Source organism: Microcaecilia unicolor, chromosome 8 (genome assembly GCF_901765095.1).
Source record: "Microcaecilia unicolor chromosome 8, aMicUni1.1, whole genome shotgun sequence".
In the NCBI taxonomy this organism is placed as follows: domain Eukaryota; kingdom Metazoa; phylum Chordata; class Amphibia; order Gymnophiona; family Siphonopidae; genus Microcaecilia; species Microcaecilia unicolor.
Window position 1 is genome coordinate 19,008,333 of NC_044038.1, and position 23,183 is coordinate 19,031,515.

At 44.3% G+C, this 23,183-nt stretch overlaps 1 protein-coding gene across 1 annotated transcript in view; it reads left to right on the forward strand.

Moving 5' to 3' along the window:
* TMEM184A (transmembrane protein 184A) overlaps window positions 1-3,909 on the forward strand; it is a 54,404-nt gene extending 50,495 nt beyond the window's left edge. The window contains exon 9 of the mRNA XM_030213068.1: window positions 2,890-3,909. Within this exon, the coding sequence (XP_030068928.1) occupies window positions 2,890-3,137 (248 nt within the window). The 3' untranslated portion in view covers window positions 3,138-3,909. The remainder of the gene's footprint in view (window positions 1-2,889) is intronic.
* Window positions 3,910-23,183: the final 19,274 nt, after the last annotated feature.

Sequence of the window (23,183 nt, forward strand, 5' to 3'; positions counted from 1 at the left end):
GTGCATTCTTCTTACCTGCTAGGGTGCTGGGAGTAGCCGCACGGCCGTCTGCTCCGTTGGTTCCCTGCTCCCTCTGCCCCCTCTGCCCTGGAACAGGAAGTAACAGCCCCCACCGCCCCACCCTCGGTACGCCACTGGCCTTTTGGATGGGGAGGGATGCCCCAGTCTTTGTGTATTGACAACTCCTTGTGGCAGGTGCATGATTAAAGGGCTCTGGAAGAAGTTTGCAACCATAGCCCTAGCCAAGAACGATTACTGTATTGGCTGGGCTGAGCTGGGGGGAGGGAATGGGACTTTATTGTGCAATAGAAAAGAAAACCTAGTGTAATACCCCATGTTACAATAGCGCTTACAATGATAGATTTTTCCAGAGGCCCTGGGGGGAGGGAGGTCCCTCCCAGTGGGCTGGTGTGAATTTGGAGGCCTGCCCAGGGGAGGGGTTGGCCGAGCAGTTGCAGAGACAGCAGGGGTGGAGCTGAAAAAATAACAAAAGGGATTGCAGAGAGGTACATGAGGTCTTTGGTTGCCTATACCCCTGCCAGGACCCTTGCGAGTATTTGGGGGATCCTGGAGTGATTAGAAATAAATTCAGACTGATTAAAGGAGTAGTTGCTGCCCCTCTAAAGTAGCAACTGAGAAGGAGACAGAGTTTCAGGTGAATAAGGGGAATCCATCCTGGAAGCGGGAACCATAGTAGGGGAAGTCTGTTCAAGGCCGGGGTGCAGCCCTGCAAGGTGCATTCCTGGAAGTAAGGACAGCCTAAAGGGTCTGTGTCTGAGAGAGTTGGATTGATACCAGGAGCAATAAACAGCCTTGGATTTATTCTTGACGGTTAGCTTAGCAGGGTTTAAAAAAAGGTGTGGATAGCTTCCTAAAAGAAAAGTCTATAAGCCGTTATTAAAATGGACTTGGGGGAAATCCACTGCCTATAAGCAGCATAAAATGTATTGTACTGTTCTGGGATCTTGCCAGGTACTTGTGACCTGGATTAGCCACTGTTGGATACTGGGCTTGATGGACCTTCGGTCTGTCCCAGTATGCCAATACTTATTTAGGATGGGTGAAGGGCAAGAGTCTGTGTAAATATGTACAGCATTGACTTACTTCAAAGAGTAAAGGGAAGTGGTTGAGATTACTACGGATGGTCTTGGATGTATAATGCACATAAAGCGTTCTGTCAAGTTTAACTGTCTTTTGCTGAAGTTACAGTAAAGTTGTTTTACATTGAATAAAAGACTCCTCGAGTGCGGAGTGCAGAGTGCTTTATGGCATGAGCGTGAGAACATTTTGCTCTTAGACTGAAATAGGAACACCACCGAGGCTCTCTCAAGTTCCCAACACCCCAGACCTCTATTCAGGACCATGGATCCACTCCCAAGCTGGACTGCAGGCAAATTGGGACTGTGAGTGCGGTGTGTGTCAGTGATACCCTGTTGACACTGTAACTGGAGAGAAGAGAGAGAATAAAAAAACTGTTTTCCCTATAACCCAGGTTGAGGGGTTGGTGTAGGACCCGGGTTACAATATATAAATACAAATTAAGAGTAATTTATTTTTATGAATGTATTTATGTTACATTTATATTTAAACTGACTCAAGGTGATTTCAAGCCCCACAGAGGTCAGCTTGCATTGAGCTGGAAGCCGAAAATTGTTATCCCCCCACCTCCCCACCGAGAAAAAGGTGCATGTCTTTTTTTTTTTTTTTTTACAAGGTTTGAGCATGTTTAACATATGATTTTATTTATTTATTTGCTGCATTTGTATCCCACATTTTCCCACCTCTTTGTAGGCTCGATGTGGCTTACATTATGCCGCAGTGGCGATCGCCATTAATGGAATGAGAAGTACAGAGTATTATTACAATTAAGGTACAAAAATATCAAGTAAAATTAGAAGTAAATAAATAAATAGTTCATGTCAGGAATATGAGATCAAGGATAAAGTATAACGTTCAATAATAACAATGCAGTGGAGGAGTGGCCTAGTGGTTAGGGTGGTGGACTTTGGTCCTGGGGAACTGAGGCACTGAGTTCGATTCCCACTTCAGGCACAGGCAGCTTTTGTGACTCTGGGCAAGTCACTTAACTCTCCATTGCCCCATGGAAGCCGCATTGAGCCTGTCATGAGTGGGAAAGCGCAGGGTACAAATGTAACAAAAAATAAAATAGATACTATTGGAGATTCTACGTGGAATGTTGCTACTATTGGACATTCTACACGGAATGTTGCTACTATTGGACATTCTACATGGAATGTTGCTATTCCACTAGCAACATTGCATGTAGAAGGCTGCGCAGGCTTCTGTTTCTGTGAGTCTGATGTCCTGCACGTACGTGCAGGACGTCAGACTCACAGAAGCAGAAGCCTGCGCGACCACATTGGTGATCTGCAAGGGCCGACTTCTACATGGAATGTTGCTAGTGGAATAGCAACATTCCATGTAGAATCTCCAATAGTAGCAACAGTGGAGGAGTGGCCTAGTGGTTAGGGTGGTGGACTTTGGTCCTGAGGAACTGAGTTCGATTCCCACTTCAGGCACAGGCAGCTCCTTGTGACTCTGGGCAAGTCACTTAACCCTCCATTGCCCCATGTAAGCCGCATTGAGCCTGCCATGAGTGGGAAAGCGCGGGGTACAAATGTAACAAAAAAAAAAAAGTAACCAAATTAAAGAGTTCAGTGTTGGCTTGTTCTGGTACAGTTTTGATGTTCAGTCTTTTATGAAGGATTCTTTTTATAAGTCTCTTTGAACAGGTTAGTCTTGGGACATTGAAGTGCAACAGCGTCAAGAAACAAGCATGCTTATATTTTTTAAAGAATCCAGTTGGCCATGCCTAAACTGAAATTGATAATTAGTCTCTTAATTCTCTCTCTTACTTATTGTGCGCAGGGAATGTTGCACCGATGCAGAGCATCTCCAGTGGCCTGAAGGAGACCATGAGTCCTCAAGACATCGTGCAGGATGCCATCCATAACTTCTCCCCTACGTACCAGCAGTACACACAGCAGTCCATGCAGGATGCCGAGGTCAAGTCAGCGGGGCAGAGCGGGCAGCCAGATCTGAGCAGTGGCCACCCTGGAAAACGGAAGAAACAGATCGAGAAAATGATGCTTATCGCCTCAGACGATGAAATGTAAAGTGTGCCATGGGGACGAGGATTGCTGAAGCAAGTGCCTGTTCTTGGGGGAAACCCTCCCCCCCTTAACTTTTTATTCCCATGGAAATAATATAAATAAAATTCACAGGACATGATATCGCTGTGAAATTTTGAGTTTTAACACATGTTGGGGGTGCGTGAACATGCAAACTGATAGGCCTGTTGTCCATCCTTTGCTAACTGGCTTTTATATCATTTATTCATTGTCTTGCCTTTTTTTTTTCCCCCGCTACGTTGTTTCATAAACCATTCCGTTATTAATTTAAATTTTTGCACCACACTTTTTTTTTTTTCTCTACAAAGCCTTCTTGCCTGAGGATTTTTCTGTTTGTTTGGATAGACCAATCTCAGCTGGGTGCAGCTACGTTTTAGAAACCAAACGTTGGATAAAAATGTGCACTTGAGGGACAGTAGAGGACACCAGTTTTTCCTGTCCCAAGAACGAAGCTGTGCTCTGAAATGCTAAACCAAATATGTGTGTCACAAACCTCAGCAGGACAGTGAGTGAAAGGCCTTTGATGGCTGGAACGTGTGCTGTGCCAGTGGAGTCTCACTCACTGCTATTCTGGCCAATGACACTGGAAAGGTACGAGATGCAGTGGAGCAGCCCTGGTCTGTCCGAGGAGGCCTTTTTCTGTATGATGTAGGAATGACTATAAAAATGAGGGCTTCAGCCGCTTCTGAGAAGATCCTCATCTCCCCCACCCCCCACCAATAAGTGGATTAAAGATTGAAAATTGTGTTTTGAGCTGTGATTGTTATTAGACTCTCATTTTGAAGGGTTTGGTACATGAATGTATTCTGTTCTGATGTGAGATGGTGACAGACAATTGAGGTATGCGGTATAGGATTTAACCCCCCCCCCCCAATACTCACACCCAGTGGCGTTCCGACCTTAGCTGACACCCGGGGCGGATCGCCGATGCACCCCCCCCCCCCCCCGGGTGCAGCGCGACGCCCCCCCCCCCCCCCCCGGTGAAATGACACATCTTTCCCCCCCCCCCCCGGCGAAATGACACCCCCCGGGTGCACGCCGCTGGGGGGGGGGGGTGCTGCGGCGTGCGCCTGTTGCCCTGTTTCAGTCCGAATTCGCATGTGTTCACTGCTCCCTCTGAGTCTGCCCCAGAACAGGTTACTTCCTGTTCCGGGGCAGACTCAGAGGGAGCAGTGAACACATGCGAATTGCGAAATCGGACTGAAACAGGGCAACAGGCGCACGCCGCAGCACATCCCAGAAGCGTGCACCTGGGGCGGACCGCCCCCCCCCCCCCCTTGGTACGCCACTGCTCACACCTAAGACACAGCCAATGTTAGAGTATTTAGTTGGTTAAAAGTGAACTACTATTGAAATATAACCAGAACAGCTGACATTTTAGGATTCACATGTCAAATACACACCGCCAGGGGCGTATCTGAGGTTCGGCGGTAGGGGGGGCAGGGGCTAGAGTGAGGGGGCACATTATAGCCCCCCCTACCGCCGTCAACCCCCCCCCACCGCCGTTAACACTCCCTCCCTTCCCCGCCTACCGCCGTCACCTACCCCGAGGTCCGCTTCCTCCAGCTTTTTAAAATATTGCTTCAGCTGCCAGCCCAGCCGCGATCTTTAACTTTTTCATCCTCGTCGTGCAGCGCGCTGTGAAAGCTGCATGCATCTTTAGTTCCAGTTGGATGGAGTCTGACGTGAACGTGCTGCGACGTCAGACTCCATCCAACTGGAACTAAAGATGCATGCAGCTTTCACAGCGCGCTGCACGACGAGGATGAAAAAGTTAAAGATCGCGGCTGGGCTGGCGGGGGGTTGGGGTCCCTCGCCAGCTGAAGCAATATTTTAAAAAGCCGGAGGAAGCGGACCTCGGGGTAGGTGACGGCGGTAGGCGGGGGATGGAGGGTTAACGGCGGTAGGGGGGTCCGGGGCAAAATCTGCGGGGGCCCAGGCCCCTGTGGCCCCACGCAGATACGCCCCTGCACACCGCTGGAAGGGCCAACAGCTTTTACTTCTACAAATGCTGCTACAGAGACAATAACAGGGAGACAAAGTTTGTCCCCATCCCCACAGGCTCTGTCTCCGTCTGCACAAGCCTCAAACACTTATTATATTTAAACCTTTTAATTAAAGTATAGAAAGGAACAATATTCTGTACAACTGCTTTTTATAAATCACAAATAGAAAACATTTTTCTTGAGTCTGCCCCCCTTCAATCTCGTTTCATGTCCTCTCGTTCTACCGCCTTTGCATCTGCGGAAAAGGTTCGTTTGTGGAAAGGGGTGATTGCGGTTGTTGAATTTATGGAAATCTCAGGTTGGTGGCTAGGGGTCTGAAGGTTAATTGAGGGGTGCACAAAGCTGAAGGTTCACCGATTCTGCGTCAAAACAGATTGCACGGAAAATTCAGAACCCATAAGTTGGCAGCTGTGTAGTCCCTGCCATATATCTGTGCCAATTCGAAATGCTCTGAGGTTTTAGCAAACCGCAAACTAGCAGCTGTACAGGGGGTTTTTTCAACCTCTTTCCTAAACACTGTTCATTTTTTTTATTACATTTTCATCGGAGATGATAATGTGATGAGCCTTACTGGGTGCAGTACATCGTAATAGGGTTTTGCTAACAGGATGAATTTTCTAATATAGCTATGAAAACATTGTAAAAGCAATAACATGGTTGGTAACAGCTGTGTCTGGAATCATAAAAAGCATGTTCAGTTCATGCCCTTGGAGACACCTGCAGCTAGTTTAATATCATTTATAGAACTGATATTCTGTACTTTACTATCTTTAGCTAGAACAAGATGGATGGCAATTTTAACACAAAATTACAATTTAACAACCATAGAACAAAACCCAATAACAATAACAGACAATAAACAAACCAAATAAAAATTATAAAATATACAACCATCATAGAACCCAGCCTCAAATCTACTAATGCAGCAGTCACTCCAGTCAAGGTCTTTATACATTTTCAAACAGCCAGAGATCAGCACAACTGTACATAGCTTGACATTCCCTTGTAATGCTAGAGGTAAACTGTTCATAAAACTGGAACCCCTCCAGGAAATGACCACTCTTGTCTCCAGTAATCAGAAGCGCCAAGCTGCCGGTTGCTGAAATTTTGAGCACAGCTTGACCTCGCTGTATATGTTTCTTTCTAAGAAAAAGAGGTCTAAACTACCTTTAAACATCCGTTTCTTCGTAGGTAACCAGTGCAGTTCATGTTTTCTGTCCAGGTCTTACTGCGTTTGCTTATATATTTTGCCCCCCTAAAAAAGTATACAGTTGACGTCAAGTTGTAGTAGTTTATGAAAACTGAAATGATACTCGTATGAGTTATCCCTTTCTTAGAATGACTTGGAGAAGATAAATGGAATCCACCTGCATCTGTGGAAGCCTATGAAGTGGCCTGGGGCTGCTGTGTTAAGTTTTCTGCTGCAGGGTCTTGGATCACATTTTTTCCTATCTGCTGGGAATGTGTGTGCTGTTCTGTAATATTACAAGCTGTATTTTTTTTTTGTATCTAAATTATATGGTTGTTCCCGTATCTTGATCTCGTTCCCTTCTAGCACAGCTGCTGTACTGGAAATAATACATTCCTATTAACTTATAAATCTGGGACTTTTTTTTATTATTATTTTAAACCCTGAAAATAAGTTGATACAGAAATTTATGTTTGCTTTTAAAGCACCAGTGTTTCCATTCTCTCTCTCCCCTTACCAGCAGCAAACAGCTAATTTATGTTATCATGGAAAACATTTTGGAAAGCTTCTGGTTTTAGGAAAGATAGGGAGACTCCGAAAAATTATTTATCCTGAGCTAGTGCATTCTTGGCCTCAGCTACCAGCAAAGGTGGAGATCTCTACTGAGGCTTGGGTCAAATTTAGAGGGCAGGGGGGAAAGGAAGATAACCAGAAATAAGTACGGGGTCTCTGGTGACACAGAATGCGGAAATAAGAAAGCTGCCAAGCTATCCAGTTCCAGAAAGGAGATTTTAGGTCACTTCTGACATAGTGGCCCTTCCCATTTTAGCTATATAATAGCACGTGATGAAATAAGTACGTAAGTATTGTCATACTTGGACAAACCAAAGGCCCATCAAGCCCAGCATCCTGTTTCCAACAGTGACCTTATCCAGGTCACAAGGACCTGGCAAGATCCCAAAACAATAGAAAGCATTTTATGCTGCTTATCCTACAAATAAGCAGTGGATTTTCCCCAAGTCCATTTTAATAACGGTCTATGGACTTTTCCTTTAGAAAGACATTCAAACTTTTTTTGAACCCCGCTAAGCTAACTACTCTTACTACATTCTCTGGCAACACATTCCAGTGTTTAATTACACGTTGAGTGAAGAAATATTTTCTCTGATTCATTTTAAGGAGGGCTGCCCTGTCACGCAGTGGGGAAAGAGGTGTCTTCTTACATTTTTAGACAGAAGCATAACAAGATGTGAAATTTCAAGCCCGGGGTCTCGTTTCCCGAGGAGTTCAGGTTACAGGAAGGAGAAAGAGGCTGCCTGGGACACGGCCAGCTGAACACTTTGGCAAGAATGGGCAGTTCAAAACATACTAATATTGGGAAATGTAATGTAACTATTCTTCACTATATTATCTCTCACAAAACAAAGAATAGGTTTTTACATTTTATTATAAATATGTATAATCACAATCTATAAAACATTCCATATTAAATAAAAATCACTCTATTTATTATTCAGATCTTTGGAACAATTAGCTATCCGTTTAACCAATATTGGCTCTGTGAAGCATCCTCAAATGTGGTGAATTTATCTTGCTCAGAGAACAAGATGTCTTTCATCGTTAGTCTCACATTGGGCATTCGATTGCAGCAATCTTTTGGAATTGTTTACAAATAGAATCCTTGAAGCGGCACGGTTTTGACCAAGTGGATTACAAGTAACGTAATACAGGAATATTTGCACTATTCTCTGGATAGATTTGTTTTGGAGATAATTGTCTCAATATTAAAGGGCTCTTGTGATAGAGATGTACAGAACTTGTATAATCTTTTATTAAGTAGGAATACCATAGTTCATAGAGCCGATATGGGGTAAATGGATAGCTAATTGGTCCAGAGATTTTAATAACAAATGGAGTGATTTATATTTAATATGGAATGTTTTGTACATTGTGATTATACATATCTACTATAATAAAACGCACCCTCAACGTTCTGAGGACAAAGGTTCTGAACTCAGGGCACAACAATAAAGGGTTCATAACTTCATGGTGGTGAAGCCATCCCACTATGACTTTGTGCCCCGCCCTCGCGTCAAACGTCATGACGTCGAACGAACCCTTTAACGTGGTGCTGTGACTTCAGAACCTTTACCAACAGAACGTTAAGGGTGACAACGAAAGAATCGCAAACAAGCAGGGGGAGGAGTAGGGAAACACGTGGAGGTGCAACACCCACCCCCGCGCCGCCCCTCCACCAACCCACCCACGAAAAACCAGGCAACAAAATAAGCAAAGCAACAACATGCAGATGAAGCAACACCCACCCCACCCCCATCCCTACCCACCCACTGACGCGTAGCTTTGCCACCGGGGAACCCGAAACCTCGCAAGAACAAGTCCTGTCTTCTGACTCTGACGTGATGTTCAGCATTACTAGCCTCTGCAGGCAGGGCTTCTCTGCGTCTGACGTCCTGCACGTGCAGGACGTCAGACGCACAGAACCCTGCCCTGCACAGGCTAGCAATGCTGAACATCACGTTGGAGTCAGCACAGCACACAACAGAGGACTTCTGCTGGCGGGATTTCGGGTCCCCAGCCAGCAAAACTACGAGACGGTAGGGTGGGATGGCGGCATCGCGTGGAGAACACTCCGACGAAAACCTCGCTAGCGCCTGTTTCATATGTGTCAGAAACGGGCCTTTTTAACTAGTTTATAATAAAATGAGAAAATCTATTCTTTGTTTTGTGAGAGATAATAGGCAGTTGCCTGGGGTTGAAAAGAGCAGCAGCAATAGTAGCTGTCAAAACAAAACAATAGCTCTTGACAGCCCCACTCACTCAAAGAAGCAATTGCACATTTACCTGCAGGAAGTGTAGGCTCTTATATCCCTACAAACAAAAATTTAAAAAGTATAGGGAGAATTTGGTAAAGGTCACCCAAAGTTAGGCACCCGGAATGATGAATGCTAATCACAAATTCTTTAACAGCAGTTCCACAAAAAAGATGAAGTCTGCATTCTCATGCCTAACTTTAGGCACGAAAATTTACGCTAGCCGACGGCTGGTATAAACGCTGGCACCGATGTCCTGGCAGTTAGGCGCAGTAAAGAGAGTATTTATTTTATTTATTTATTGCATTTGTATCCCCCATTTTCCCACCTATTTGCGGGCTCAATGTGGCTTACGTAGTAACTGTGATGGCGATCGCCAGTTCCGGTGTAACAGATACATAGTGACATTGTAGAAGATTTATGAATGATAGACACAGCAGGGAATAAGGAGGAAGGGTTGAGGTGTGACCAGATCGAGTATTAGTTTCGTCGTGCTGCAGGATCGAGGCATTTAGGTTGGGTCGTTAGGGTATGCCTTTTTGAATAAATTAGTTTTTAGTGATTTCCGAAAGTTTGACAGAGTTTATGTGCAGAACTTGCTAAGCATATTCTGTAAGGTTCTGTTCGTAAATTCTAAGATGCAGAACTGAAAAGGGGGTGTGGCCATGGAATGGCCAAGTTATGGGCATTTCTAAAACCTATGTGCAGTGATATAGAACACACCCGCTCCTTGCCTAACTTAGTCGCTGGCATTTACGCCAAGTTTTGACTTAGCGTAAATACCTGCCTAACTTTAGGCATAGTTTATAGAATACTAGGAAAAAATGCCCGTTTCTGAGCGGAATGAAACGGGCGCTAGCAAGGGGCCCCCTCCCTCCGTCCCTCGAAGGTACAGTGGGGGAAATAAGTATTTGATCCCTTGCTGATTTTGTAAGTTTGCCCACTGACAAAGACATGAGCAGCCCATAATTGAAGGGTAGGTTATTGGTAACAGTGAGAGATAGCACATCACAAATTAAATCCGGAAAATCACATTGTGGAAAGTATATGAATTTATTTGCATTCTGCAGAGGGAAATAAGTATTTGATCCCCCACCAACCAGTAAGAGATCTGGCCCCTACAGACCAGGTAGATGCTCCAAATCAACTCGTTACCTGCATGACAGACAGCTGTCGGCAATGGTCACCTGTATGAAAGACACCTGTCCACAGACTCAGTGAATCAGTCAGACTCTAACCTCTACAAAATGGCCAAGAGCAAGGAGCTGTCTAAGGATGTCAGGGACAAGATCATACACCTGCACAAGGCTGGAATGGGCTACAAAACCATCAGTAAGACGCTGGGCGAGAAGGAGACAACTGTTGGTGCCATAGTAAGAAAATGGAAGAAGTACAAAATGACTGTCAATCGACAAAGATCTGGGGCTCCACGCAAAATCTCACCTCGTGGGGTATCCTTGATCATGAGGAAGGTTAGAAATCAGCCTACAACTACAAGGGGGGAACTTGTCAATGATCTCAAGACAGCTGGGACCACTGTCACCACGAAAACCATTGGTAACACATTACGACATAACGGATTGCAATCCTGCAGTGCCCGCAAGGTCCCCCTGCTCCGGAAGGCACATGTGACGGCCCGTCTGAAGTTTGCCAGTGAACACCTGGATGATGCCGAGAGTGATTGGGAGAAGGTGCTGTGGTCAGATGAGACAAAAATTGAGCTCTTTGGCATGAACTCAACTCGCCGTGTTTGGAGGAAGAGAAATGCTGCCTATGACCCAAAGAACACCGTCCCCACTGTCAAGCATGGAGGTGGAAATGTTATGTTTTGGGGGTGTTTCTCTGCTAAGGGCACAGGACTACTTCACCGCATCAATGGGAGAATGGATGGGGCCATGTACCGTGCAATTCTGAGTGACAACCTCCTTCCCTCCGCCAGGGCCTTAAAAATGGGTCGTGGCTGGGTCTTCCAGCACGACAATGACCCAAAACATACAGCCAAGGCAACAAAGGAGTGGCTCAGGAAGAAGCACATTAGGGTCATGGAGTGGCTTAGCCAGTCACCAGACCTTAATCCCATTGAAAACTTATGGAGGGAGCTGAAGCTGCGAGTTGCCAAGCGACAGCCCAGAACTCTTAATGATTTAGAGATGATCTGCAAAGAGGAGTGGACCAAAATTCCTCCTGACATGTGTGCAAACCTCATCATCAACTACAGAAGACGTCTGACCGCTGTGCTTACCAACAAGGGTTTTGCCACCAAGTATTAGGTCTTGTTTGCCAGAGGGATTAAATACTTATTTCCCTCTGCAGAATGCAAATAAATTCATATACTTTCCACAATGTGATTTTCCGGATTTAATTTGTGATGTGCTATCTCTCACTGTTACCAATAACCTACCCTTCAATTATGGGCTGCTCATGTCTTTGTCAGTGGGCAAACTTACAAAATCAGCAAGGGATCAAATACTTATTTCCCCCACTGTACTTGCCTTGTTCGCCCTCCCTCCGTCCCTCGAAGCTACTTGCCTTGTTCGCTGTGGGCCATTTTGGCCCTCGAGTGTCAATAGCTCCGCCCTCGACGTCATGACGTTTTGACGCGAGGGCGGTGCAGACACTCCAGGGCACACCGGATATCTCGGGCGCCTCAACTTCCGTGGAGGCTTCAGAACGTTGGGGTTGCCTTTTATAGATATAGATGCCTAGGTGTATTTTTTTACACCGATTTTTATGACACCATAATGGGGTAAATTTTATTAATGGCACCAAAATTTAGGCATCTGGATGATACATGCTGAGTGCAAATTCTACAACAGCAGTTCTACAATGATCACTCGTTATAGAATACTAGTATAGGTTTGGAATTTCATGCCTATTTGTATCCAATAACCACGTACCTAATTTCCATTCATGCCCCTCCCATGACCACGCCCACTTTGGAATCAAGCGTGATGGAACTTAGGGATTACAGAACAGGGTGTAAGGCATTTCTGTGCATAACTACTAAACAAAAGAACAAAGGAACAAAAGAGAGAAGGTGTGAAGAGTTAGAAGGTGCTTAAAGTCTGGAAACAGTATGTAAATTCCAGGAAGCCCTTGACACACTGCACTGATTCACTCTGCTGAACTAACACTACTCCAAGAAGAGTGCTGGAGCGACTTTGTTGTGAACACTGTGCTCCTGCTTGATGTGCTTTAGAAGATTTTTATGATTTATAAGGACTATAATTTGAACCTTTAAGGACGATATCTAAGACACAAGTGGAAGATTTGAAATTGAGGAAACAACAATTGGGGAGCATGTACACAGATTATGGATATATAGAAATGTGCCCACACAAGGTTTATGTGAATGGGTGGTGAAGTGAAGGGTGTGACTGGGCAAGTTCCGGAACTTACACAGCATAAGTGGTTTTATGTGATATATGTATTGTAATAAAAGAAATTAAATATTTTAAAGGAAGAACGTTTTTTGTGACATAACTAGTAAATGACATCAATTAGTGTTTAAGGTCAGTCGATCTTTGTTGCCAATTAACCTGTTAAGTTAGATGTGGAATTCTATGCCTAATATAAAATCTGAGGTATAATATCCAACTAAGTATTTTAAAGGATTATTATGGGATGACTGTGATTGTTGAGATTAATTATCAAAATCTCAGGGGAGAGGGTGTGAGGTTGAAGATTCACCAGGGCCAGTTAAGGTACGCTGGTGGGGAGGGGGGCGGTGTCATGCAGGACAGTGGGGCCAGGTCTCTGCTGGGGGAAGTGCAGCAGACCAGAGGGACTCCGTTTCTGCGGCAGGGAGGGGAGAAGTGTGTCTTCTACTGGTCGGCAGGCCAAGGTTGGGGGTGTTGAGTTTGCTTCTACTGAAAATGCTAATGCATTTTTGGTAGAAAACTAAACCTGGATTTCAGTGCCACCTTGTATGGGAAGATAGTTACTGTGATGGCACTTTTATGAAGAGATTCACCCATGGCGGTGGATGTGGCAGCTCTCCTTCAGCTTATTGGATCCCAAGTGACCCCCCCCCCCGATTTAAAAATGAGCAAAGACCACTGCTCTATCCCTTTGATTTTAGTCTACCTTACAGAAATTCAAAATTAAGGTAAAGGTCTACCTCTTTCAGGACACTTTTGGACCTTAATCTGGATTCCTTTATGTAAAGATTGTGGTATGGGGGAAATGGCGTCTTGGGGCTGCAGAGTACTACGTTTCTCTCACTTTACTAAGCTGTCCCTTGTAGTATTGTACATTTCCCTCTATTTCCTATTGAATAACAAAGTGTAAGATGCTTGAAAGGTTGCTCTAATTAAGTGGGATCACAACTATAAAATAAGCTTGGAAAAAATCTGGGCTCAGGGAGAGAGTATATACCTCATTTCTGCCCACACTGTTTAGGGCAACTTGGCATTATATCTGTCTATAAACCGCCAAGTTGCTCTCAGCAGTGTGGGACAATGAGGTATATAGCCTGCCTTAACAGAGACATTATTTCAAATATGAATCCCACGGTACAGTGAGCCATCCCTATCCAAAGTAGAAAGGTGCAAAAATGGTTCCGGCTCTAATGTTGCTTTTACTTTTGTAGGTAAACATCTCCACCTGGTGGAATGCACATGGCTTTTCTTACCAGAGTGGAACCACAATAAATACCTACCCAATTTTAAGGTGTGGAGAGTCGTCTAGGCTGAAAACTCCTCCAAAAGGATACATACTGGATGGCAGAGGTCCAAAGCAGGGCTACTCAAATCCTGCAGAGTCTGCACCAAACACCTTATGACACAAGATTCTAGGTGACCCATGAACTAAGATGTACCAGAGAATCGTGAGGGAGACAGGATTTTTTTTTGTGGGGGGGGAGGGGACAGACATAAATAGAGGATTGGACGAGATGGAAAACTACATCAATAGAGTCCTAGAGTTTCTACGCTACAGAGCTCACAATCTAAAGACAAACAGGGCCGATAAGAGGGTGTTTAATTTATGATGGGAATGATTAAATCATGAGTAATACAGAGATAAAAAGCAGCTTCAAAAAGAAGGGGTCTTGAAGATTGAATGATGAAGAGGGGTGAAATCTGAGTGGTTAAACACAGAAAAATGGAAAAGGAAAAAAAAACCCGCCATGTGAAAGATCAATGCTAAAGACGGATGTAAGGCAGGAAGTGAAAAAGAGAGAGACAGACTGAAAATAGCAATGGGACAGAAGATTTTGGAAACTGAGGGATGCATTTACTAAACTGCGGTAAAAAGTGGCCTGCAGTGGTGTGGGCGCATCATGTTTCTGGCACGTGCTGGGCCTTTTTTTTTTTTACTGCCACTAGGGAAAAAGGCACTTTTTTTAATGGGGCAGTAAATGGCCGTGCACTAAAATTAAAAGTAGCGTACGGCTATTTACTGCCTGAACCCACTGACTTAGCGGTAAGGGCTCCCATGATACACACCAGGGCGTAGCCAGACCTCATGGTGGGAGGGGGCCAGAGGCTGAGGTTGGGGGCACATTTTGAGTGCCGTCCCCCACCTTGCCCCCCCCACAAATACCTTTGCTGGCAGGGGTCCCCAACCCCCGCCAGCCAAAGCCACCTTCTTCTTTCTCCTCTTGTGCACGCTGATGCTCAGCGGTCTCCGGCATAGCCACATTCGCTGCCTGCCCCCTGCTCTTCTTTCTCCTCCTGTGCACGCTGACGCTCAGCATCAGGGGGCAGGCAACGAACGTGGCTGCGCTGGAGACCACGTTGAAGAAGGCTTTTTCTGGCGGGGGTTGGGGACCCCTGCCAGCAAAACCAGGGGCCCGGACAAAATTTGCAGGATAGCTTCGCCCCTGCTACAGACACAGTACTCGAGCAGCACGCACCAATGTGGGAACGCACCCCCCCCCCCCCCATGGTAGAAAACTGAAAAATATTTTTTACCACAGGAAGCAGTGCACACCAACGTTTAAATTACCGCCGGGTATGTTTAAATTACCATCGGGTGGGCACGCTACCCGGGCAGTAGCATTGATTTGGCGCGTGCTACACATGCGGTAGTCCTACCGCCTCTTTGTAAAAGGGCCCCTGAGTTAAGAGGAGATAGAGAGGAAAGGAAAACCAAAGACAGCGCAACACGAGTAAAAAAAAAATTTTAAATCACCAGAGATAGAAAAAACAAATCACTTTTTCAATTTAGTGACTGGAATATGTCAGTTCTGAGAATTTACATCTGCTGTCTTAATATTTTGTACAGCACAGGAGGAAATATATATATTTCTCCTCCATCCCTGTTGTCACCAGCGTAGAAAAAGCATTTGCTAGAAAAACAGTGAGGTGGAGAGAGGTAGGGCAAGGAATGTTTATTTTATTTATTTATTTATTTATTTGCATTTGTATCCCACATTTTCCCACCTATTTGCGGGCTCCTCCCCAAAATTGCTGTCCCTTGACATCCCTGATAAAACACATAAAATGTATCATGAAGAAGATGTCATCAACACAAATCAAACGTAGTTACCCCATCGACGTTACTGTGCATTCATCAGCAATAAGCTGAATTGGCCTATTCTTAAGCCCATTACCTATTTTACATAACTTTGTGTTCATGCTTGCAAGAGCAAAATAGCACATATTAAATAAATGCCCCTTAAACCTGAATTCCCTTAGCAAGTTCTATATCTTCTGCAAATACCTAGCACAGCTTAGCCGTATCTAGAAGGTTGTTGGGCTGTATAGAGAGAGGTGTGACCAGCAGAAGAAAGGGAGTGTTGATGCCCCTGTATAAGTCGTTGGTGAGGCCCCATCTGGAGTATTGTGTTCAGTTTTGGAGGCCGTATCTTGCTAAGGATGTAAAAAGAATCGAAGCGGAGCAAAGAAAAGCTATGAGAATGGTATGGGATTTGCGTTACAAGACGTACGAGGAGAGACTTGCTGAACTAAACATGTATACTCTGGAGGAAAGGAGAAACAGGGGTGATATGATACAGACGTTCAAATATTTGAAAGGTATTAATCCGCAAATGAATCTTTTCCGGAGATGGGAAGGCGGTAGAACGAGACGACATGAAACGAGATCGAAGGGGGGTAGACTCAAGAAAAATGTCAGGAAGTATTTTTTCACGGAGAGAGTGGTGGATGCTTGGAATGCCCTCCCGCGGGAGGTGGTGGAGATGAAAACGGTAACGGAATTCAAACATGCGTGGGATAAACATAAAGGAATCCTGTTCAGAAGAAATGGATCCTCAGGAGCTTAGCCGAGATTGGATAACAGAGCTGGTAGTGGGAGGCGGGGCTGGTGGTTGGGAGGCGGGGATAGTGGAGGGCAGATTTGTACGGTCTGTGCCAGAGCTGATGGTGGGAGGCGGGGATAGTGCTGGGCAGACTTGTACGGTCTGTGCCCTGAAAAAGACAGGTACAAATCAAGGTAAGGTATACACAAAAAAGTGGCACATTTCTTGGGCAGACTGGATGGACCGTGCAGGTCTTTTTCTGCCGTCATCTACTATGTTACTTATATATGTGAGCTCTATAAGAAAGTGGAAAAACATTCAGATACATCTCAAGGTTTAAAGAGCACACAAGAAGCCTGCCTTTTCCAGTGGAAAGGAAAATTCTGGAACGAGACTCCAAGGGCCTAGCAACTCGGGAAGCCTGAAAGAATATTCCTTCACAGAAAGGGTGATGTTTGCAAGTGGTGGTAGTGGCAGGGGCGTAGCCAGACAACAGATTTTGGGTGGGCCTAGGCAAGAATTGGGTGGGCACCAAGTGTTCTACCCCCCCCCCTCCCCCAAAAAAAAAATGATCTCAGCTGGTGGGAAAACACTTCTTTCCACCTTGGCAGCAGGCGTGCACTGAAAACTGAGCACGCGCAGGTGCCGGTGTCGTGGAGAGTAGCGTTTTCATTACCATCAGGGGAAAATCTTCAGCTGGCGGAGCTTGGGATTCCCACCAGTTACCACTATACATGAGCTACTGTTGGGTGGGCCTGAGCCATAAATGGGTGGGCCCTGGCCCACCCAAGCCCACCCGTGGCTACACCACTGGGTAGTGGAAACAAATACAGTAACAAAATTCAAGAACATTTGGATTTAACACATCCTAAAATAAACACAGAAACTTCTCAATTGTAGGGGAACAATACTGGTGCCAGTAGGGCTCCCACCCCTGTTGGTCAGCATTTTACAGGACCAGGACACTGTACCAGTGACTTCACAGTGAGAATCCTGAAAGGTAACTTTAAAACCATACAAGAACGTAAGACCTTTGAAGTCAGAATGATTGAATATTTTAACACCCAACAGAAAGGACTTAACAAGGATCTGGGGTTCCTAGCCCATTATAAACCATAAAGCTGTATGTCTCTGTTGATCACCCCACCCCACCCCACCCCTCACCTATCCACACCCATCCTGTTAGAATATCAATGATATGCTTTGATGTCCCTATGCATACCTCCTACCCACCCCCATCCTCCCACCCTGTCAGACTGTCATAGTAATGCTTGAATGTTTTCACTTATATACTGTACACTGTCAGCTAGCACATTTGCTTATTTCCGATCTGACGAAGAAGGGCAACCTTCGAAAGCTAATCAAGAAATGTATAAAGTTATGTCCAATAAAAAAGGTATCATCTTATTTTCTTTTCCATGTTTTATTTTGTTTGATTTCTATTGATAACCTTAAGAGTGGACTAACACGGCTACCACACTCCTCTACTTAAGGGGGAAAAAAAAAAGAGAAGAAACCCCCCAGGGTAACTAGCGTCTGAAGCAGCCGTTCAAAAACCCTCTCCTGGGAGGCACACTTAGCCAGTTGGATTTTTAGGACTGTCACGATGGATGTGCACGAGTCGAGTTGCATACATGAGCAGCTTGGTGTAAGCAAAATCTCTCGTGCACATTTAGTATGGATGAAAACCAGACCAGTTAGGTGAACCTCCAGGAAAGGGTTGGGGAAACACCGATCTAGGCTAGGTGTTCTCAGCCAAGTTCTTGAGACATATCTAACTACTCAGGTTTTCAGGATACACAACATGAACATGCATGAAACAGAGTTGCAAACAATGTTAAGCAGGCATGCAAATTTTATCTTTTGTTTATGAGCAAGTTTGATATATAACACCTTTTCTGACACGCAGGTCAAAGTGGTTTATGAGTCTAACATATCAAGCATTACTATGACAGTCTGACAGGGTGGGAGGATGGGGGTGGGTAGGAGGTATGCATGGGGACATCAAAGCATATCATTGATATTCTAACAGGATGGGTGTGGGTAGGTGAGGGGGGTGATCAACAGAGACATACAGCTTTATGGTTTATAATGGGCTAGGAACCCCAGAACGTAAGACCCCAAGAACGTAAGACCTTTGAAGTCAGAATGATTGAATATTTTAACACCCAACAGAAAGGACTTAACAAGGACCTGGGGTTCCTAGCCCATTATAAACCATAAAGTTGTATGTCTCTGTTGATCACCCCACCCCTCACCTATCCACACCCATCCTGTTAGAATATCAATGATATGCTTTGATGTCCCCATGCATACCTCCTACCCACCCCCATCCTCCCACCCTGTCAGACTGTCATAGTAATGCTTGAATGTTTTCACTTATATACACTGTCAGCTAGCACATTTGCTTATTTCCGATCTGAGGAAGAAGGGCAACCTTCGAAAGCTAATCAAGAAATGTATTAAGTTATGTCCAATAAAAAAGGTATCATCTTATTTTCTTTTCCATGTTTTATTTGGTTTGATTTCTATTGATAACCTTAAGAGTGGACTAACACGGCTACCACACTCCTCTACTTGAGTCTAACATAAAAACAGCATAGAAAGCAACAGCGAACAAACAGGACATTTAATTCAAGCATTCAGAATAACACTCAACAAAAGATTGTCCCTAACATTTGTAGCAGTATAAAGACTGTCTCGAGCAAGGAAGACCCCCTTAATATCAGCACTCCAATTCAAGATTTAAAAAAAAAAATTGGGTTTTTAAGCCAGACACAACTTAGCAAATGACAACTTTATTCCAGAGCTTAGGTGTCAGGTAATAAGCATAATTCCTTGTTGACTTACAGTGAGCTTTCCTTGGGGGAGAGAGCACAAGTCAATTAACTACAAAAGATCTGAGAGCAGGGCTAGGGGTATATAAGGGATAGTCAGGGAAAATAAGTATTGGGGAGAACTCAAATGATATACCTAGTGGGCACCCTGAAAATCTAAATGACTGTGTGCTCCTAGGTTGAAAAGCACTGGGTTAGGTGTGCCTCCAGGAAAGGGTTCACCCAACCAAGTCAAGTTTTCAGAATGTCAACAATGTTTATGCATGAGAGAGATTTCCGTACAGTGGAAATAGTGCGTGCAAACTGGTCTCATGCCTATTAAGGGTGGGTATCCTGAAAATCTGACCAGCTAGGTGAGTACAGAGGACTGGGTTGAGAGCCCCTGGTCTAGGCCAAGTATTGTGGGGGGTCTTTTACAAAGCGGCGGTAAGCCCAACGCACGCTTACCACACGCTAAAACGGAACTGGTGCTCCAGGAAATTGTTTTCCCTAGTGCGGCGCTAACCCGGCGGCAATTGGGCATCGCACGCTGCCTGGTTACTGCAGGAGCCCTTACCGCTACCTCAATGGGTGGTGTACGTGCTCCCCACCAGCTGGCCACACGGTAAGAGTTCTCTTACCAAGTGGTCGTTTTTTTTTTTGGGGGGGGGGGGGGGGGGCATTTTACTGGCTGCGGTAAAAAGGGCCTCTGGTGCACAGGAAAAACAGGCTACCGCAGAGTCCCTTTTCCTGCAGCTTAGTAAAAGGACCCCTGTATGAGCATAGCTTAGTTTGGGTCTGCAGTCCTTAGCTGCCATTCATTCCCTTAAGTTTCCAATCGATGTATTCAGAGGATTTCTTTTCTAGAACCCCTGAACTGCTGCCCCAAATGTGAACGTGTGCCAAATGAAAGAGCAACTGTCCCAGAACAGACAGGGCATCTCGCTGCCTCCAATGGAGCCTGGCCATGCCCGCCACACCTTAAAGAAAAAAAAAAAAACCAGCGAATTTCAATTATTTGCAAAGCAACCTTTGCTATTTTTAAATTCCCTTTTGACACATCTAGCACGAGTGTAGTTTCTGTTCCTGTAATTTTGTAGATTGAAGAAAAAAATACCCGAGAGTGATAAATGAGAAAACGCTTTATTGGAAAGGTACAAAACCAGTCACAGCAGTATTATATACAGAAATAAATTACTTTGTGGCCATCAGAGGAGAAAATTGGTGAACAAGTACAGTACACGGGGTTACGGTTCTGACAAAAAAACATAAATCCACAATTACTTGGATATATCCCAATAATTTATTCATATATATAATATGTATAAAAAAAGCAGCACAGAAATAATAAATATTGAAATGAATCTATTGAGTAACCACAGCAGGGAAAAGCCAGAACTTATAAGACCTCTATCCTCACTACCAGGATATGCCAGGGAGAGGCGTTTCTGTAAACCAGAGACCAGAAGCAGAAAAAACAAACCAAGAAAAGTATTTATAGAGCAAGGAAAAAAAAAAAAAAATAAGAGAGACAAGGTAAATGGAACGAGTGTATGGAAGACCAAGAGAAAGCGAAAGGAAAACTTATTGTGAAAGGTGAAAAAAGTGAAAGGGGGGAAACCCAACCCCACATATGCAGATCGACATTTGATTCTGAAAGCAAAACTGACCACCACAGACTATTCTGCAAGAGAATAAAGCCCCAGAGTCCCACAGCACAGAACCTCAAGGTCTCTGCTCTCCTGGCACCTAAATGTGATTAAATGTCTCCATTTACATCCACTGTTGCAGGGGAACCATGGCAATGACACAAGAAAGAATTACACAGCAGTTCAAGACTTTTGCTCATGGTACGCTTAGCTCTCACACATCACTGAGACATTGGTCTGCTTTAACACACTTGCTTCACAATTCCGTGCACAGGGGGTGATCTGAGGACGGGCATGGAACACAATGCGAGAAGTGTGTGGACATCTCCAGCCATATATAAAACGTTTGCTGTCCCATTCCTCTTGTGTGCATGGTTAACAGTTCACACCCATGACGAGAGAAAGCGAAAGTGAGGGACAAAGACGGCTCTCTCTTGAGAGAGCGCGTTTTATTTTTCGTGCCCTGTGTACAAACTGCAGAAAACCAAAAATAAAATCCGAGGAATACAATTACATACAAAATAATATTAAACTCCGATCTCATACACACACACAGCCCTACCTACTAGAAAGAGAGAAGGTTTGGTGAAGGGGTCTGCGATATCCCTTTGACCCCTCCCCCCTGCAAGTAGCTTCTGAATTCCACTCCATCCAATCTGTAGAAAATCGGGCAGGAGGGTCGTGGGGGAGCAGCTTGTCCGTTCCCTCGTCCCTCCCAGTCTCCACCTACACCTCGTCAATTTGCATTTCTCGTCTAATAAAGATTTTCAATATCAAACTTGAAAAGATTTTATTTTTAATTACTTAGGAAAAATCTGTATGATAAAATGCATATATATATCTTTTTAAATTCTCTCTTTAAATATTTCCATATGTTCCTTATTGATATCCAATATGGATTACCTACCATTGTTATGGTATCAACAGCTTAATGATGCCCAGGTCCCCAAATACCCTTTTTTGCTTTCCCCCCCTCCCTCACCCTCACCGTAGAGGAAGGAGGAGTTATTTTAGCCCTGGGCCAGCTCTCGCTTAGCCAAACCCTTTGGCACACTTCCAGTAAATGGAAAAGATGTGGCAGCAGCACAGAGCCACCACTCTCAAATATTGATATGTTTCTTACCTCATTTGAACAGGAAAAAAAAAAAAAAAAAACAAGTTACATATAACTAATTTCACATCACCATTTGCCATGAATTTTTTTTCTGTTTTTTACTTTTATATTTTTTGTCTTTTTTTTTTTTTTATTATACTGGTGTGCCTTTAATAACTTAAGTGCTGTGATACTCTTTGAATCCACGGCAGTCTCCAGGTAGAAAATATTAATTCTTTTCTCAGAACCCAACAGCACCTCACTGCCAATCAAACCAGACAGACTTCTGAGGTTATTCGAACCAGACAGGACTTCTAAGGCTATTCTAGAAAACATAACAGTGTTTCTCTGGTATTTCAAGGTTGCTTATGTGCTTGCTCATTTTTTTTTTTTTTAATTATTATTATTATTTTTTTTTGCTTTCCTGTCCAGTTTTGCACAAGAAAATCTGACTCTGCCCAGCGATCAACAGAGCTAGGGAACCTTCAGAAATATTTTTGACTCAAGGAGCTAAGAGGGAATATGGAGGGAATAGGCATAATATCATCTTTCCTGGCAGTCCTTTCTTCCATTTCCAAGGGTGGAAGGAAAATTTGCCCACTTCAGAAAAATCTTCAGAGCATGTCTTACCTTGCCGCGCCCTTGGCTTTTTGTTATCTACTGCACTTGCTAAAGTTGCTGTTACAACAGGCACTAGCCCTGATACAGGGATTACACATTAAAAAAATAAAAAAGAAGGCTCCTTATTTGTACAGTAAGTTAAATTATGAAACTACAACTTTGGGCGTTTTCCGCTGGTGCCTGGTAGGCATTCATTTAGAATGGGGAATAAATTCCACTAGGTTTCACTAGCTGTTCCGTTCCTGAACTACCAAGCAATAGATTTTCAATGTACTTCCTGGAGAACTGACTTACGATTACAGCACACTTCAAATCACCCTAGAAATTAAACTGTCAGAACAGGATTTCTATAACAAGTCAACGTGTCTAATGCCCTTCCCTTAACACGTCTGCTCTGCACTCACTTTCTTGTCCCATTACTCTGAAACGTTTTGCGTTCTCTCTTTAGCTCTGACCTCAGGATACCTTCAACCCAATTTGGTCCTGTTTGGGACATCCATTGTCTGCTCTGCTCTTACAATATAGATCACCAGAAGATTTCGCTCAGGTTTCACCACCTTGTTCCACAAGAGGAAAGCTTTATTCCAATCATGATCCAAACGCCAACCTTCTTCCTACTTTT